This window comes from Sciurus carolinensis, chromosome 15, assembly GCF_902686445.1.
Source record: "Sciurus carolinensis chromosome 15, mSciCar1.2, whole genome shotgun sequence".
NCBI lineage: Eukaryota > Metazoa > Chordata > Mammalia > Rodentia > Sciuridae > Sciurus > Sciurus carolinensis.
This window is the reverse complement of record NC_062227.1, coordinates 57185138-57204627: the sequence shown is the minus strand read 5'-3', so window position 1 is coordinate 57204627 and position 19490 is coordinate 57185138. Positions and strand designations below refer to the sequence as shown.

The 19490-nt window shown below is 42.8% G+C and overlaps 1 protein-coding gene and 2 non-coding genes across 6 annotated transcripts in view; 1 reads left to right on the top strand and 2 right to left on the bottom strand.

The window, feature by feature from the left end:
- The window catches only part of Myo5b (myosin VB), a 323115-nt gene extending 306208 nt beyond the window's left edge, over positions 1-16907 (top strand). For 3 of the 4 annotated variants that reach the window (XM_047526329.1, XM_047526330.1, XM_047526332.1), the window contains 7 exons: positions 1826-1977; positions 3596-3685; positions 5942-6092; positions 7346-7631; positions 8211-8385; positions 10298-10378; positions 12852-16906. In XM_047526329.1, coding sequence (XP_047382285.1) covers positions 1826-1977; positions 3596-3685; positions 5942-6092; positions 7346-7631; positions 8211-8385; positions 10298-10378; positions 12852-13004 — 1088 coding nt within the window. In that variant the 3' untranslated portion in view covers positions 13005-16906. Of the gene's footprint in view, positions 1-1825; positions 1978-3595; positions 3686-5941; positions 6093-7345; positions 7632-8210; positions 8386-10297; positions 10379-12851 lie in introns of all 4 variants that reach the window. The other variant, XM_047526328.1, reaches the window with a different exon arrangement.
- A 2080-nt stretch (positions 16908-18987) lies between these two features.
- LOC124965915 (small Cajal body-specific RNA 18) lies at positions 18988-19070 on the bottom strand. Its single transcript, XR_007105294.1, has one exon. It is a non-coding gene; the product is annotated as a small Cajal body-specific RNA 18 (non-coding RNA).
- Positions 19071-19152: 82 nt separating this feature from the next.
- Positions 19153-19296, bottom strand: LOC124965923 (small Cajal body-specific RNA 17). The gene has a single exon (XR_007105302.1). It is a non-coding gene; the product is annotated as a small Cajal body-specific RNA 17 (non-coding RNA).
- Positions 19297-19490: the final 194 nt, after the last annotated feature.

The following is a 19490-nucleotide window of genomic DNA, read 5'->3' as shown; positions in this document are numbered from 1 at the left end:
TGGGTTTTTTTAGTAACCAGCTGATGACTGGGCATTTTGTTCTTTTCTGGAGGTTAATTTGTCCTAAAATTGTGACAAAGGTGACACAAATTCATGATAAACTTCCTTAAGCAGGCTGCATCTATTAGGAACAAACCTTTACTCTTCATTGGACAATCTCAAACGTATACAGGGTTAGAGTTAACTAAATAAGTTAATAAGCTAAAAAAAAAAAAAAAAAGTGCCAGACAGGTGGCTTGTTCCTGCTGTCATTGCTCAGATGGCTCCAGGAAAGGTCACTTCCCTGCTAAGCTGCTTAGGAAAAGTACCTGATCATCAGCCCTCCACAAGACCCCATCCAAATGAATGAATGCCTCAGGAAGGCACCAGCTAGTTTCTCTGAGGAGAGAAGAGTCAACCCACCACCTCAGGATGCTCACATCCAGTTGGGAAGCCCAAGCAAGCTGTTTCGTAACAACAGAACAAGCCAAGGCAGGTCAAGCTGATTGCAGTCTGCCCATGAGTCAGGCTTAAAAAAGTTATGGGTTGAAAGTCTGGGTCTACAAAATATTTTTTTTCTGGGTGTTATTGTCATTCTAAGTAGAGCCAAGGGCCAATCTACAACCATCTGCCAAACCTACAAAATGCGTAAATGTTAGCCATGTACCCAGAGTTTTATGACCTATTGTTAGAATTAACTAGAAAGGTGAATTTGAAACCCAGGAAGCAACTAGAGATGCCAGCAGCACAGCCCATCCCACCCACCCACCCCAGGCCAACCCTGGCTGAAAACCTGAGCTCGTTGCCTGCCTGCATGCGGAGGGTTCATGGGCTTGGCTTGGATGGGGCAAGAGTGAAAGCCCAGATACAGGGAGGACCTGCAGCAAGACTCTTGGGGCCCTAGTCTCACCTGTTGTCACCAGATCTTTTTTTACACTTCTCTAGGCTCTTAAGCCTTGTTTTTTATCTGATAGCATGCTCTGGAACAGAAAGCAGTCTGAAAGCTTCTCTCTGCCTCTAGCCAGGGGGTTTTGGCAGGAAGAGGGCAAAGGAGAGTGTGAGTGTATAGGTAGGTGGGGAGAGACATGAGGCCCAAGGCCCGAGCAGTCCTGCCAGAGCAGACCTGTCTTGGGGTGAAGATGGGTGGGGGATGCAGAAGAGAGCAGCTGGAGGGAGTGGGCTGAGAGGGGCAGAGTGGCAGTGGCCTGCTGGGTTGGTTTGGCTAGGAGGTAGCAGGGCAAATGCTGCCAGGTAATTCATTCCCAAACTGATGGTCCCGTGGGCTAGAGGTTGCTCCAGCCTTCCTAGTCCTTGGCAGACTGGCTGTGTCTTTGGAAACGTACAATTTGCCAAATTTTCCCAGGGCCAGCTTTACGTGCTCTCAGAGAACCTTTGTGCTCATAGTAGCAAGTGGGGGTGAAGAGGGGTTGGAGTTCTCGCCAGCAAGGAAACCAGGTCCTGTCTGCAGCCTGCACACGGCCACAGACCCCTTCTTGGCCGAGGTCTGTGACATCTGTGTAACACGTGGTCTGTCTTCCTCCGTGTTGTAAGAGTGGGGCATTAGGAGCCTGTTACGTTGCTGTAATCCAAACAAGGAGGAACATGGTCTTTTTTTTTTTTTTTTTTTTTTAACTAGTATTGAAAATCTGGTCTGTCAGGGTCGAAAGGATTTACATAACCTTGGGCAGTTTCTCTCCGCCCCTCTCCCAACCTCCCTCCCATGGGAGGCCTTCTAGCTGAGCTACATCTGAGCTTCGGGGAAATCTTACAAACATTTCTCTTTGAGGCCAGGATTCTCACGGACAGTGTGCCACCCAGTTCTAACGCTTGCTGTCGTTGCTGTTAGACCTGAAGCCCCAGATGCTGTCGGGCACAGTGCCCTGCCTCCCCGCGTACATCCTCTACATGTGCGTCAGATATGCAGACAACACCAACGACGACCTCAAGGTGCACTCCTTGCTCACCTCCACCATCAACGGCATTAAGAAAGTCCTGAAGGTACATGACCTGAACGGAGGGCCGTGGGCCACAGTGAACTGAGCAAAGCCACCACCTCCCCGTCGCTTCTCTGCCTGGGTTCTGTGGAAGTCAGTTCTCCCAGGTCTCCAACTGTAGTAGCTGGGATGCCCAGCATTCCCCAGAGAAGAGTGCTAGGCTCAGAAATGGCAGGAAGCCCAGAACTCTAGTGAGGGCCTCCAGGGACACCCAGTGCTTACAGATGGCTTGCTGCTGCAGCCAAGGGCAAGCGGGCCTTATCCCAGAGTGAGTTCAGAGGCACATCTGAAACCCAGGCCCCCTTCACCTTCCCTAGGGGCCAGGTGGTTGCCGCCCAGGCCAATGACTTGGGCAAAGCTTCTGGCATTCGGCAGTTGACAAGGTGACCCAGGCTGGGCCAGGACAGGGCTACTCACCATGTTTTGAAGCAGTTTAAGAATGTCATCTGAGTGCTTGCTCGGCAGGCAAACCTAACCCCAAGCGGTAGCAAGGGAAACTTTTGAGGAAATTGGTTCTTAGCAAGAGTGATTTCTATTTCAAGCTGGCCTGAGTGAGCCTCAAGTGTGTGTACCCATAAAGACTATCTTCCGTTTTCCCCGCACTGCCACTTCCAGGACGTAAGTTGTCCTCAAGCATACTAAGGCCTTACCAGTTCTGGATCCACTGAACCTATGGTCCCTGCTGAGATTACCAGCCACCCATTAGCTCTGGCTCCATGCCCATCATGGCTGCATAGTCTTCCCTACCTGGGCTCCATACTGTAGGTAGTTTTATCCACTCACACCTCTAAACATGTATTACTTACAGGCTGATGAGGCTCAAATTTGTCTCTGGCCTTGACCTCTTACAGGCTCTGGCTGGAGTCTCTTAGGCAAATCTAGGTCTACCTAGGACTGACTGCAAATGTCCCTCTCTTAGGAAAGGCTTTCCTAATCATGAACTAAGTTAGCCTGCCCCAGCTCCACAGTCACTACATTCAACCTTTATTTATTGTCATAGCTTATGCCTCTCTTCTCTCTGAACTTAAGTAATGTCAATGCTTGTGCCACAGAGCAAGCTCCCGAAGGCCCTGGCCTTGGTGCAGGAACTGGGCTGTAGCTGTTCAAGTTGCTATGCAGCCTTTGTCACATGGTTATGAGTTCATTGCCATTTTCTAGAGATGAAACCATTAGGTGTCTGATCTGTTGATAACTGGGACACCAGAGCCCTTCACTAGCATGCTCCCTAGCATCCTTTGTGTTAGGTAGCTGGTAGTTCAGAATCAGGGCCAGCCCACCCCTGGGGGTTAGACCAGAGCCAGAGGCTGCTGTGGTCTGGTCTCATCTGTGCCACGTGGCTTCACATTCTTCAGCTGTAGGTGGCAGCCTGTTTATTGAATGTGTTCCTGAATGTGCAAGATGATCAGGGGACTAGGAAGGGGTTTTGTGTACCATCCTTGTTAATGGAGGAGCAGTAAGGCAATCTCTCAGCAAGAGGTCCTCTGTGACTGGCAGGTGCCCTGTCTATTGTCAGGGCTGCTAGGGAATGCTGGGCAAGAGTGGGAAAGATGGAAAGAGGTACAAAGTAAGCATTTCACCTGATGGGAACTGCTTACTCATAGCTGGGTATGTCCTTCTTACAGAAGCACAACGACGACTTTGAGATGACATCATTCTGGTTATCCAACACCTGTCGCCTCCTTCATTGTTTGAAGCAGTACAGTGGGGATGAGGTGAGTGCTAAGGTGTCCAGAAGGCGTTCCTGCTTTATCCACTTGCAGTTCTGAGTTGCTCTGGGTCTCCTAGACAACGCGCGTACGGTCTGGCGCACTCTGCTGGCAGCATGCTTGCCGTCCCTGGTAACTGGAAGCAGGAGCAGGGGTGCCACAGGAGGTCTGCCTCCAGGAGGCTTCAGTGAGTCCAAGGGCCCATGAAAGGCACCCCTTCTTCCAGTGAGTAGAACTGGTAGGGAAACTAGTTTACTTAACTTGCCCACTAGTCAGCCCTTGGGATTCTCCAAGGAACCTCGTGTGACCTGTCATTTTTAAAGCCATCCTAGAAGAGCCATGTCAGGGAAAGCTGAGAAAAAGCTTAATTGTCTAGTGTCTGTCTAGAGTGTCACTGAAGCCAACTGATAAGTTTGTCCATTTCAGGGTAAAGATGCCCCTAAGAAATGAGGCACCCAGTCATCAGAACCTCATTTGCACAAACTGACCTTGAGACCCAGCTTCATGCTCCCAACCAAGTTGGATGCCTTGGCCTGAGATCCAGTTGTCACTATCATTTTATGTTCTGCCCTTGACCTCTGGGGCCCAGCTTTATTTAGAACTCACCATCCCAACTCTAGTCCCTGAAAGAATGCTACTGTTTTTCCCAAGCTCCACATTCAGCCCTTGTAACATCAGACATGCTCTCCTGGGAGTTTCTCCAGTGAGTCTCTCCAGTCCCAGCCCTGTCCACTCACAGATCTCTGGGGCTCTCTTCCACTTTTCTTTCTCCCATTTCTTTCACATCTCACCATCCACCCTTCCCAAGATCAAGATATACCCTGATGAAAATAATGCAATGCAGTTTTTTTTGTTTTTTTAAATATTGGACCCTGTGGCACTTTTCCAAAGAGCTATATCTTTTTTTTTTTTTTTTTTTTTGAGACAAGGTCTTGCTAAGTTGCTGATCCTCCTGTCTCAGCTTCCCAAGTCACTGAGATTGTAGGCACCTGGCCCAGTGCAACACTTTTTAAAGCTTTGTTCCATCTTTTGTGCCAGATCAAATTCTGGCACGCTTCTTTCTCCCTGGGGTAATAAAATAAAAGGCTATGCCATTGCAGGCAGTCTAGCCTTTGGAATGTGGCTGGGCTGCACTTCCCTCCTAAGCATCACAACTTCAGTTTGGTCACTGCTTTATTATGAAGGGAGCTGAGTTAAAGGTGGGAAAAGTGGCCTTCATTTCAAACCAGATGCCTTCTGTTACGTAACCATATCTATAAGCTTGCTCTTTGAGCAGGAAATGACAATGTTATTTCAACAAGGATGATCACTTCAACCAACCTTCCATGTATTCTGAATGGGACATTGTGTAAGACTTGGGCAGCTGGGGACTCTGTTATGGTGGCCGTTGTATGTGCTTCATATTCGCAGGGACAAGACTGGAACCACAGCATAACCAGGTCTTTGCGGTCTAAGTAATGAGGAAGAGGGAAAGACTCTTGGCCATCACATCACTCCCTCTTCCACCTGCTTTCTCCTTCCCCCCACCCCCACATCTCTCTCTCTCTCTCTCTCTATATATATATATATATATATATATACACACATACACATATATAAAAAATTGCTGTGTAAGTTGGCATAGCACAAGCAGCTTTGCTGGGGATCATTGCCCTCTTGAAAACACATGTCTTTTTAGCTGCTGTTGGTTTCCCTTGGTCTGAATAAAAAGAATATTGGTCCCATGAGTGCTTTTTATTTTAGCAATTCTTTGAGCTTCCATGTTCCATGTTGTTTCTTCCTGTTAATACAGAAAGCTAAGGGGCCACGGTGTTGTAGAGGTGGAATAATTTCAGTTTATCGGTTAAGTCTGATGCCTGCTGATGGAGTTGATATAAAATGTATCATACAAACATATAATTGTCCCGTGGACACTCCTTTAGGGCTCTGTACTCTGTTTTAGAGTAGGCTGAATGAGGATAGCACTAGACAAAGCAGGAATCCCTCTTTCTCTGAGCTGGTGCCAATCAGGCTGATACCTTGGGGCACTTCAGGGATTTAGACTAAATAACTTAAGCCTTTTTAATTGCAGTCTGGCTTCTCTGTCATTTTGAGTATTTTCCCAACCTTCAAGTTCAAGGGACACCAGTGAAGTCTCACGAACTGACAGGAAAGTCCTGGGTCGTCCCCCACAAATGAATTGCTAGAGAGACTAGAGGCCCAGAAGTTGTGCTGAGGCCAAATGACCAGAGAATCTCAGTAATATCTGCCTCTCCTCTGCAGGGCTTCATGACCCAGAACACTGCAAAGCAGAATGAGCATTGTCTTAAGAACTTTGACCTCACTGAATACCGTCAGGTGCTGAGCGACCTTTCCATTCAGATCTACCAGCAGCTCATTAAAATCGCCGAGGGCTTGTTGCAGCCAATGATAGGTAAGCTGGCACAGGAGGGCTCCAGCACTCATTCTGGGCCCTGGAAGTCACCCCACCTGCAAGGAGTCAGATGTATTAGCCAGGCACTTCCCAGGAAAGGCATGAGCTGAGCACATTGGGCCTGAGACCTGTGAAATTTTCAATGCTATCCCATAAAAATATGCAAGCATAATGAGAGGATTTTTTGTCTTTTCTGTAGTATACTATTATTATTTTCCTCCAAGAAATTTTAATAGGTAATAAATATGAACTCAAAGGCATAAATGCATATACAGTGAAAAAGTATCCTCTTGTCCATTTTTTACTAGATTTCTGGGAAAAAAAATAGTCTTACGTGTGTTCATGTGCGAAAACATGGTAGTAAGCATTCAGGCAATAATATTTGCTGAACACTCACTTTGTTCAAAGCAGTAAGTGTACTTGGCATTGAACATGAAATCAGAATTGAAAAATAAGAGCAGCTGTATTTTAGGTTAGAAGAGAACACATGTACAGCACTCGCTGTGCTGCGTGAAGGCTGGGGAGGAACCTGAACCTGTCACACTTTCTCCAGGTTCTTACGACACAAGTAGGTTATGAGTGAATTCCAAGTAGGACCAATCTAGAGGTATGTCCCTTGTGATAAAATTCATTCCGGAGCTTCCTATCATCTTCTAAGGCACAGAAGGAGAACTGACATATCAAGTTGGAGATGCTACAGAATGCAGAATGACATAAGGGTTGGTCGCACTGTTGTGCAGTTAGTCAGATTTGGGTTCAAATCCTGGTCCTGAACTTCCTAGCCATGTGACCAAAAGCCAATTATTTAAACTCTGTATGCCTCAGTTTTCTCATTAGCAAAATGGGTACCTCATAGAGTTATTGGATGATTTAAAGAGGTACTGAACATAAAGCAACTGGTGCACAGTTAAGTGCTTCTCAGTAACTAACCTAACATTGACACAGTGGTTGGGTCAGGACTACACCCACATTGTTCAGTTCTCAAATTTTGTACTGGGCACAGGCAATACAGAATCAAGCTAGCACATGTGCATTATCTTTTTTCCACTGCTAATTGTAACAAAAATTTGGTCCTTAGATATTTTATTCCATATGGACCAACACATTAGAAATGCTTTGCCAAAAGTTGTAAGTTCCTGGGCACATCAGCATTGTACGCTCCTAGATGGGATCACTGCTAAAGCAGAGTGTGCTGTCGAGTGATCAGTACCAGAGCTTGTTTGTTAGCTTCTCTCACCATGTTGTTCTTTCAGTTTCTGCCATGTTAGAAAATGAGAGCATTCAGGGTCTGTCTGGTGTGAAGCCAATGGGCTACCGGAAGCGCTCCTCCAGCATGGCGGACGGGGATAACTCCTACTGCCTGGAAGCCATCATCCGCCAGATGAATTGCTTTCACACAGTCATGTGCGACCAAGGCCTGGACCCTGAGATCATCCTGCAGGTGTTCAAGCAGCTCTTCTACATGATCACTGCGGTGACTCTTAACAACCTGCTCCTGCGGAAGGACGTCTGCTCGTGGAGCACAGGCATGCAACTCAGGTGAGACAGGCTCCTGCCCAACATGGGGAGAGAACGGACTCCCACCACTAGCTGGACCCAGAGCACAATGTGCTTGTCTCTAAAGGTGAAGTCCAAATCCAATAGCGCTTGTCACAGCATATGATTCAAACTCACATTCTTTTTATTGGATGATGAAATTCATTGAACACTATGATGACACGTGGTAAACATTAGTTCAAAGCTGCAGGACTTTTACATACAACACTAAATACAATGTGACCAGGTAAGAGAAATCAGTGAGTTAGGAGGCATGAAGACTTAAAAAGACTGCAAATATGTTTGTAAATGTTAAATATACATTGTTTCAGTTCAATACATTTAATATTTTCTCCTCCACTGCTTTATAAAGACACATGGGCATTTCATCTGTAGTTGTGTTTAAGTCCCATTCATTCATTTATTCGTTCTTCATTCAACAAATAGCTACCTTTCCAGCTTGTAACCTGTGAGGTAGTTGAGGTGGAGACGATGACACTGGTTGCAGCTAGCCTCAAAACACAGCAGTGCCTTCAACCAATGGATTGGGGCTTAACCGCTCACTTTTTACCTGTGGCTAAGGTACAATATAAGTCAACTGGAAGAGTGGCTTCGGGGAAGGAACCTTCACCAGAGTGGAGCAGCCCAGACCATGGAACCTCTGATCCAGGCAGCCCAGCTCCTGCAGTTAAAGAAGAAAACCCGTGAGGATGCCGAAGCCATCTGTTCTCTGTGTACCTCCCTCAGCACCCAGCAGGTATGGTTGTTCTAGCCCTCTATTAAGGCGCTCCGGGCAAGTCCTGCTTCTCAATCTGTTCTTGCCAGTGTATGTGTGTGTGTGTGTGTGTGTGTGTGTGTGTGTGTGTGTGTGTGTGTGTGTGTTCATTCTGTGTTGCACTCCTCGCCTTTATGTAGCCCTCCTGATATAGTGCTGAACTTGCAGCTGACAGAGTAGGTGTGGCTGATGAACCAGAGACCACTTTGGACTGTCAAACAAGATGCCACAGCTGCTGTTGCTGGTAGCAGCCGCTGACCTGTCTTGCTCACTTAGAATGTAAGGCAGTGTCTGGGCACATGGTGCACATCTATAATCCCCGTGATTTGGGAGGTTGACACAGAAAGATCACAAGTCTGAGGACAGCTTGAACAGTTTAGCAAGACCCTGTCTCAGAAACTAAAAAATCCTGGTGATGTAACCCAGTGGTAAAGTGCCTCTGTGTTCAATCCCCAATAAAAAAAAAAAAAAAAAAAGGAAAAAAGGTCTCTCCGTGCTGCAACTCCTCCTATACTAGGAATTGACCCCATGACCTTGCACATGCTACACAAGCACTCTGCCACTGAGCTGTACCCCAACACTGTAATTTTGAGAAAGGGTCTGGCTAAGTTGCCCCAGTTGAACTTGAACTTGGAATCCTCCCTCATCTGTCTGGAGTAGCTAGGATTACAGGTGTGTGCCACTGCACCCAGCTACTACTTACTTTAGTGAATTCTGAATTGTTTCTTACCTAGAAATTTAAAATTTTTCTGAACTTATGAACCTCAGGCATCTGCTTTCTTTCCAATTATTTCAATATGGTTACATTTTCAGTTAAGACTCCATTTACATTGTTTTAAATGAATGTCATAAGAACCAAGAGGTATTTAAATGTCACTTTCCTTTTTCACCTTCCAAAATTGTATTTATATTGCAACTCAGTTGCAGACATATTACAGGTCTAAAAAAGGCAGATCCACAGGCAGCTGGACCCCATCCTCCATCCTGGGTATGCTTATTTGGAAATGGGCCACAGAGACTGGCACAAGGAAATGAGTCTTTCTCAATTCAATGCATTTTCTTCCTGACCAACACCTAAAACAGCAAGTTCCAAACTTTGTGTAAAAAAGTAAACATACCTCTACTTAACTCCTCCACTAACTAATAATAAATGAACTATTGAACTCTTGTTAAAAAAAAAAAAAAAAAATTTTTTTTTTTTTAGTTATAGATGGACACAATACCTTTATTTTTTATTTTTATGTGTGCTGAGGATCAAACCCAGTGGCACACATGTGCTAGGCAGGTGCTCTACTACTGAGCTACAACCCCAACCCTGAACTATTGAACTCTTAAGAACACTGTTTCCTTCTGCAAATGTACTGAAAGCTTTCCAACTTTACCCCCTTTTAATTGGCATTTTAGTTGGGTGGGCTACTTTCACCAATCAGTCAGCAGACTAAAGATGTCCCTTTCAAATAAGCAGAAAATCTCATTTACAAATTTTTACATTTCATTTTTCATGGGGTAGGGAGGAAGAAGGGAATTTGGGTGTTAAGACCTTTCTCATCTAAGGTAAGACCCCCAGTATTCTTTGAAAGAAACCTTTTCTTTACTGGTAGATAAGAGGCTGAGGATTTCAGGCAACACTTTTCTAAATTCCTCATTGTCTGTAAACCACCAAGGACAGGGAAGGGGCTGGTGGGAATGGAGGGGATGTGGATAAGGGAAAAAGCTCAGATCTGCCAGGCGCAGCCATGAGTGTGAATTCCTAATGTAACTGTCAGTCCGACAGCTCCTTCAATGTTGTAAGTCCTGTCTAAAGATTGCACTCTTATACTGGTGTCATATGGTCTTTAAGATTGTCTTGTGTTCTTTTAGCTCTGTGCTAATATACTTGTTTTCATTCCAACAGATTGTCAAAATTTTAAACCTTTATACACCCCTGAATGAATTTGAAGAGCGGGTAACAGTGTCCTTTATACGAACAATCCAAGTAAGTTTTAAAATACTAATGAGTTTTATAAAGTCCTCATCTAAAACTAGGGAAGTGAACTTTTAGGGTTTTTTTTTTTTTTTTCCCAATATCCTTAGTTGTAGATGGACACAATACCTTTTAAATGTGGTGCTGAGGATTGAATCCAGTGCCTCACATGTGCTAGGCAAGCACTCTACCACTGAGTTACAACCCCAGTCCTCTAGGTTTTACCCTTACTTTTCCTTATTAATAAACTACTAGAAGACCTTTCATTCCTAGGCTTTCCATTTAAATAAACATGAACCCTAACACCTGTGAATAACTTATTAACTATATACACAAGACTGAACAGTTATTGTCTCTGCTGCTCATGTCTTAGATTAAGTATTTCATTTCCTAGTAGCATATTACTAAACTAAGGCACCAAATGGAATTAACAGAAGCAGAGAATCAACTCTACCCACAAATGGAACTAAGAAATATTCTTAAAGACACCATTTAAACTCATAAGTCTTGTCTCTAAGACTCATATTTGCCCTTAAAGAATATGCATGGAAGAAAACATTTTAGGCAAATTATTTTTGAAATCTTCCTTAAGATGAGTATTTTCTACTTAAAGATGACCCTCCTTGTGCTGAGCCCTTGGCGATCTTGACTGAGCGCCTGGCTTGTGTGTGTGGCGGTGACTGACAGTATGGGGATAACTCAGAGCAACAGGGCACATTTGTCCTGTGGTTGCACATGGGGGGGGGACCCTGGGGAGATCCATTAGCCAGTGAAGTGATGCCAACATGAAATGAGGATTTAAAAAAAGACAGCGGTGGGAAAAGCAATTGCAGGAGGAGGAAGCAGGGAGGAAGTTGAAGAACCTTGAGAAAGCAAGGCTTTTGTAGAAGAAGCTTTCCTCTGAAACACTCAAGATTCTATTCAGAGCCTATACTGTGTTTCATTGTAGAGATCCAGAGATTTAGAAAGATCACGGTGGGTCTGAAAAGTGCTGTGGCAAAGAATACATGCATTTCAGCCTGGTGTCCAGAGAATAGAGGCCAAAGGTCAAGGAAGCAATGCCAAGTCACACTGAAGGTTGGCTGTTATCTTATGAGCGATGGAGAAATGACAGAATTATTAAAGATGCAGCCAGTAAAGGAAAACAGGCCCTCACACCAACGCAGGCCATCCAAGGGCAGGGGAGGTACCAATGGAAAGGATGCCGTTAGGATAGCAAATAGCCAGCTGCCAAAAGGGGAGCCAGAGTTAGATGACAGAAGAGAAGCCTGAGACCCTGCCCCAGACCCCACTGCTGATTTTTATGAAGGGGTGATAAATGACCCAGCAAAGGTACAAGTTTGTAAGCCTTCCTTAACTTCTGAAATAATCCAGAGGAAGTATAACTGATTATAAATTGGCAATAGCACTATTTACAAGAAGGGAATTCAGGCCAAAGGTCAAAGAACATATGCTAAATCAAACCGCAGGTTTAATGAATTAAGGACAAGAAAACCTGTCATGGAGGTCGAGTGTCAGATAGTAACCTTTTAGTTTGTAAATATAACTCTAAGTACACTTAGTCAGGTCCTGCATCTTACTCAGTAATCAATTTCAATATCGGGAAATCCTGTCATTTTTTTGGCCAGTATAGTATAGGCTTTTGTGCAGTATGTGCTGACCTTTAAAAACATTAGAGTATACGAATGTATTGAAACATGTGGTACCCCATAAACATGCACAACTTCTACATGTCAGTTAAAGTAATTTAAATTTTTTTTAATTTAAATTTGAGAGGGATGTTAAACTCACCAAAAAATTTACACGAGAATTTTGTGAACTGATTTGCCTTGATAATTTTTAACTAAATGTATACATATTCTTTGCCATTAAATTGTAATAATATAGAAAATATTTAACTGTTCCTTTTGTCTTTCTTATACTCTAAATCCTTTACAATTTTTTCAAGTCCTCTAAATAATAAAGCCTATTGATATGTCTAATACAGAGAAATAACAATCACTCCTTCCAACTTGCATAGGTACCCAAGAGAAGGGACCAAACCCTAGACTTCATCCTCTGCTAATTTATGTCCTGTTACTCTTCCCTGTTCCAGTCTGTGGGTGAGGAAACTGGTAGAGAAAAGGTTCAGGAATTTGCCCAGGGTGATGCTCAAACTATCCGTTTCTAGAACCTGTGTCCACACCACTCTACTACAGTGCCTCTACATGATTTGTACCTGAGATCTATTTTTACCTGCTCCCTTGGATGGAAATTTTTTAAATTATGCTAGAAGGGAGAATGCTTAATTATCTGATCTCCAGCAGGCTTAAATCAGGGCTTCTCTCCCCACTAAATATCTCACGGATAGGGAGACAACATTATCCTGATTCTGACAGTCTCCCTAATGATCTCAGAAATATTCCCATGCTAGTCACTTTTATGAATCCACTTAAATTGACTATTTGAAATGTAAGTTTTTATGTGGCCTCATTCTTCCCCATAGGCACAACTCCAAGATCGGAATGACCCTCAGCAACTGTTGCTAGACTCCAAACACATGTTTCCTGTTCTGTTTCCATTTAATCCATCTTCCCTGACCATGGACTCAATCCACATTCCTGCGTGTCTCAGCCTGGAGTTCCTCAATGAAGTCTGAAGATGTGTGTTTCCCCAATCAGCTTGATACCCAGTGAGAGCAAGAAGAAAGCATGTGCAGTAAAATGACCTTGAGGATCTATGAATCTGGTAAAAATGGATCAAATTGGAGATGAAGAGCCTGTGGAGAGTGTTGAACTAAACAGAATAAGACACATCTCATTATTTTTGGTACCTACTGCTCAGAATAAAAACACTTGAAATATGGAAGATATTTTTAAAGGTTTGATTTCAGTTTTTTAAAAAAATCATCCTCTACAGCTACCAAGCCATCCCTTTGGCGATCTAAAAGGTGCCAGTTCTATAAAGTGGAAGCTGCCCAGTTCTGACCTTTGCTCATAACTGGAGAATGTCCAAATTGAGATAACATTAAAAATATGTAACAAATTGCCTGCAGAGGACTTAACCTTATTTGTAATCATGAAAATGGAATTGACTGACATTTCCTCAGGTTGACAAACCATAGGTGTGGGTGAGCTTTGTGGTGAAATGTTTTAAAAATAAAAATAATGAACCTGGTCCTCTGAGAAGCTGTGAATCAGACAATGGTGTAATTGACCTGCAGACCAAGCATTTTGCATATTAGTTTCTGAAGCAAAACTGAGACACCCAGTCTCTGATATGCTTAGGGCTTTTGGGTAGTCCTGGGTTTTTGAAGAGTTAGGGTAAAAATGCTGCTGTCCCAGATGTCAAATGTGAGAAAGATAGAAAAATACTGTTTGAGACGCTAGTCTGCACTAAGTCCAACAAAACTTCCACAAAAAAAATGTATATAAGCTATTAGAATAACAAATCTTGCTTTATTAACAAATGTAAAAACTCAGTGTGAAAAATTTTAATCCCATAATGCCATTAAACCTCCAATAAGAGCATCACATAAAATACTACTTATCCCAGACACCCAAGAGAGGAAGGAAAACAGACTTCAGTTTGAGAATCTAATTGAGAAAACTAAAAAAAAAAAAAACACATGATCATTAAGTTATTATCCAAAGCCTTGTGGGTTTTTTGGGTTTTTTTGTGGGGGGGGGATATTTGGGTTGTTTTGGTTTTTGAGAGAGAACATGGCTTAGGCCAACTTCTCCTTTTAAAGCTTATTTTCAATGTTTTTCATATTTGCCACATAAAAAAATCATTGTAAATATCTCTGCCATGAAATAAATATTTAGCAAGAGTACTCAGTAATATCATATAATAGATTTAATGTCTGCTGTTAGATTTTTTTTTTTTTTTGACAGTTTTGTGTTCTGGACTCTTCAAAAGCATTTAATAGAAAATCCTACATATTCTCTCTACCCATATTTTTACTATCTTTTCCATATTTATTATTAATAGTTCACTGTTCCTACATCAGGAGCAGATGGTTTGCAAATCATACAAGAACTGTTTCCATATTACATTATTTCTCTACATGTTGGAAGTAGAATACTCTCCACCCCATCTTGTACTCGGCCACCCAACTTAAAAGACTCTTGGGAGCACAGCACATCCCAAGCCAAAAAGTCCTCTGTCCTATGCCCATAGAGCTCAGTGTCCTGTCTTCCTCCTCACCTGCTGGGGCCAGAACAAGGCATAGCACCTGGTGAAAGCTGCTGACAGTCGTGTCCAAAGGCACTGTCATCAGTATCTTTGCCTCTGTCCAAATTAAACATCCTGGTGGCTCTTGGGTATCTGCAGGGTATTGTCTTCCCTCCTCCGTTACAGTTTCACAGTCGCTGACATCCCTGACACCTTTCAATCCACACACTGACTTTGGAAAATCAGTCTAAAGCAACTGGGTTTGTGGCTACCTCTGCTTTAAAGTCTTTTGTGAAATATAATTTGCTTTCCAGTGCACTTTAGTTTGAAACTAAGTCTCACATAGACTGTCCCTAACCTTCAAGATAACCGAAAATGCCTTGATATTATCAAGATGCCAACTTTAACAAGCAGCGACTTCACAAATATAATGGCTTACTGTCCTTATAATATAAAAGATCATCCCCTCCATCTCTCTGGGTTGCTACTGTGCTGTCACTGATTCATCACTAGAGGCCAAGGGCTTGCTGAATAAAAGTGTGGCACTTAGAATAAATGGGGAAAAGGGAAGCTTATGAATTGCCCTCTTCTTAGCCTTTTCCAAAAGACAAGGGCATTCCATTGGAACTCTAATTTACAGATGACTAACACAGTAATTGGTTGCATAATGTTTACATCTGCCCAATTTAACCTCATACTTGGAGGCTGAAATAGGCAACGTTTAACCTTTTGTTGACTTTTTATCCTCTGCAATTTTTAAAGTCAGTACACCTCACTTCCCAATTTCATGAAATCAGTAATGATTTAAGTAATTCAACATGAAGGTTTGAATTCACTAAAAATCTTTGCTTTCCAATGTTTAAAATTTGACAACTTTTTTCTGTGCCTTTACTGAGACAACTGATTTACCAATTGTTTCTCTGAAATAAGTGTTGTGGAATTTCAAAGTTCAGTGTAACATCATAGTGGACTTTTGTCTTTTGAAACAAGCATTTTAAAGGTTACTGAAGAATCAAATATTTATAGCAAGCAACTTTTAAGTATTACATGGGACCTGTTTACCTATAATAATGGGTGTATTTACACCTGAACTGTTGCTGAAGCTGACAAGCACATTTCTATGTGCATTCCCCTTGTGCCAATTAGCTGTGTTCGGACTGATGGTCCTTTAGGCTCACCTGGGAAGCAGATTAGACCCAAAGGTAGATTTTCCCCTGCCCGCTTTCCATGGAGCATGCCATAGGAGTTTCTTCCCTTTATTTTTTTCCTAGTACTAAATTTTAAGGATTTTGTTAAAAAGCCAGGAACTTGGAAAATTTAGAACAAAATTCTACCATCAAGTCATCAATTATTAGACCCTTAATGAAGGCACTAAGATTGTAGTAGCAAAAAACATTAGAACCCATTTACTTGTTGTTTTTAGACCCTTTCCCCAGTCCTAAGGCAGGGACAGTATATCCTATATTGAAGCATTAGTATAATGCCTATGTGACTGGTTCCTGAAATGTGACTACATGGGGCAGGACCCTGCCATTTCTCCTCACAGAATATTTGCAGTCAGTTTCTAAAATTAATTTGCTGCATGAGTCAACTCTAATTTTTGTACACATTGGTGCCATAATTAGAACATTAGGGAGTGTAGAAAATTAGAGGTGAATGCCACTAACTAATACAGGACTGGGTTTTTCTTATAAAGGTAATTAGATATTGTTTTTCCCTGAAAAAATTTCTAATTCTATTAAAGGAATCATAAAATTAAGCTACTTTTTAAAGTGACACTAACAGAATAATCCAGACTTGGATTTAACATTTTGCCATCAACTGTTAGATGAAAGACTTCCTCTCTGAAGGAGTCCACACCATATCCAGGGGTAAATCTAACGTTACAGAAATGCTACTGATAAAAATATTTTTCCATTTTGGACAAATCTGTAAATTACACCTTTGTTTATAGAAAAAAATGCTTGTAATAGTCACTGTTAATATTCAGCTGTGCATAAAAATTTGTGGAAATACTTTTGAATAAAAGTGCCAAATCTAAACAAAATTTAAAACTTCAGCTACACGTTGGCTAAAAGTTTGTTTTTAATGTTAAACTTCATTCTGGGGCTTATCCTCAAATGTATCAGGATTGTTTAAACCAGGGGTTGGCACACTGTAGTCCAAAGGTCTGGGGTGTTGGAGAATTCCTTTTAAGATAAGGTTTACTGAGAAATAACCTTGAAACTATAGAATTTAAGGCAGTTGGGTGTGGGAAGACTCAGCAGATCAATGAAACAGAGCCTGGAGATAAAACCAATTGTATATGTAACACAGCATATGGTAGAGATGGCATTAAAAATCAATGGGAAAATGTTTACAGAACCTGTATGGAAGAATTTGAGTGAAAAATAACAAAATGGAGAAATAAATCATCTGCACAGATAAAGACTCCATATCACCATATCAATTGTCCCCTCAATCTCAATGCCTAGCTCAGTGGTTGTATGCTTAGCTCCTCAAAGCCCTGGGTTTTATCATGGGTATGGGGAAGTAACGTTCACAATGTACTGTTTAGTGACGTTGCCTCTGAGCCCAATTTCCAACCCAAGGATGGATTCCCTTTTCTGATGTCTGATCAGATACCTTCCCTTCAGGAAAGCCTTCACCTCAGACTCAGGTCTAGGACTGTCTTTAACACCTCATCAGGAAAACTGAAGAGAGAAATTTCACATCCAGGAACTGGTTGCTGGAGCTAGGCCACATTCTTCTGCACATGAATAATTTTATAAAGTACCAATATCAGTTGTGACTATGACCACGTGAGACAAGACCAGAATTCTAAGCACAAAAACAAGATTGCTGTGTATAAACCATGCAACACCAAAATACCAAACATCCTCTCTACCAGCTACTCTGAGGAACTGCAACTTCTTCACCAGGTGTGGTTTCAGCCTAACTCCAACCCCTCCTCTAACCCAGTGCTAGGAATCAAATCCAGGACCTTGAATAGAGGTAGAAAGTGGAATAGAATACAGAGCTTCCAACCCCAAGACATCCAAAAATCTGTTTTCTAGTTGATTTTGTAGTATAGCGGATCCTCTAAGATTACAGTCACATAAGAATGGACTGCATGTAAAACAGTGGTCCCACAAGATTATATCACCCAGTCATAGCCATCTTAGTTTGTATAAATACATTTCTGTGATATTCACACACAATGAAGATACAGGCCATGCCCCCACCATTAAGTGAAACATGACTATATGTTAAGATGCCCAATCAAAGACTTGTCCCTACTCCCTGACAGCACCCAATCCAGAGAGAACTCATGCTTCCTTGGACCCTCCCCAAATCATCTAGCCAAAGGTCAAATCCTAACGCCCTGTTACTGATCATAATTATCATAATCAGGAAAATTAAAGTCAGTACTACTCTCTCATCAATGACATATTTGTTTTCCTAATTCTCTTCATTCCATCCTTTTTTTTTTTTTTTTTTTTTCGGTCCTGGGGGATTTGAACCCAGAGCCTCATACATGCCAGGCAAGCACTTTACCTCTGACCCACATCCCAGCACTTCTTTAGAGCTTTTAAATCCAGATTCCAGTTAATGATCCCACATTATTGTCTCCTTTAATCCACATTTCTAGTCTCCTTAAATGGAATACCATTCCCAGCCTTTTCTGCTTTTCACCACATTGACATTTTTGAAGAATTCAGGTCAGTCAATTGTTTTGCAGAATGTCCCTCAATTTGGATTTGTCTTATGATTAGATTCAGGCTATGAGGGGAAGGAATCCTACATGAGGGAGGTAAGTCCTCTATTCAGCAAGAGGATGAGTGTCAGTTTGTCCCGTTTTTGGTGAGGTCAAACTTATCATTTGGTTAAGGCAATAACCACAAAATTTCTCCATTGTGACAGCTCCTCTTCCGAAACTGAGACTTTGTAAATATCTTACGTATTTTCATATGTTAACTTTTCACTTAATGGTTTTAGGATCTACTCATTAGTAACATTTCTAATCAGAGAAAACAGTACAATTTGGAAGTACCTGCTGATGGTGATTTGCAGAATAAATGGGAAATTGTGATACTTAGCCTTTCTTAAATAGGTGGAAGGCAAACTGAATAGAGTGTACAAGGGTGTATCTTTTGAAAATACAAAACTTGTGATTTGGAAGTTTGGATGCATGGAAATTTTTAAAAGAACTGTATAAATATCCAACTCTGAAGTGTATGTAAGTGTATTTTTTAAAAAATAAGCTAGTTTGATGGCCTTTTCACTTTTCTGTTAGAAAGTTTCATCATTAAAAAAAAAAAAAAAGGATTAAAAAAAACAGAAGAGCCATCATTACAACAGGGCCACCAAAACGTTTGAAAAGTACAATTCTAGGGCAGGCAGTCGTGACCTGTTGCCACTCACTCGACCCAAGCCCTGGCTCTAAGAAGCTCTCAGCCTGTCCTCTGCCCAGGCTCCTGATCGCCCGGCCTCAGTCTGTTCTCAGAACACACTCCATCACCTGGTTCCCAGAACTCAGATTGCGCAGTGGTCATGTCATCATCGGCCAGGGCTCACAGTACAGCGGCAGAGGATCCCTAAGCCCCCCTCCAGCCTAGCCTCCCCGCAGCCCCTCATCCCCCTTTTCCCCGCGCCGGGTCCCCTGGCCCCACTTCGCCTGCCACGTTTTCATAATCCTCTCAGGCTCCAGGTAAGCTGCGCCGCCCACGATGGGGCCTGATCATATAAGGAAAATACTGAGGGCTCAGCCCAGGGCCGCATCGGGGACCCAGGAGCGCCCCGCCCCACTACACTCGCCGAACCCACTTTCCCAGGCCAGGTGCCGCTGCCGCTCGCCCAGGCCCGCTCCGTGCTGGGCTGGGCGACCTAGGCCTCAGCCCCAGGGTCTGCGCAGCCGCAGGCCCAGCCAATCCCGCTGCGCCGCCGGAAGCCACCTCCCCCCACACCGAATTTCCGGCCTGTCCCCTGG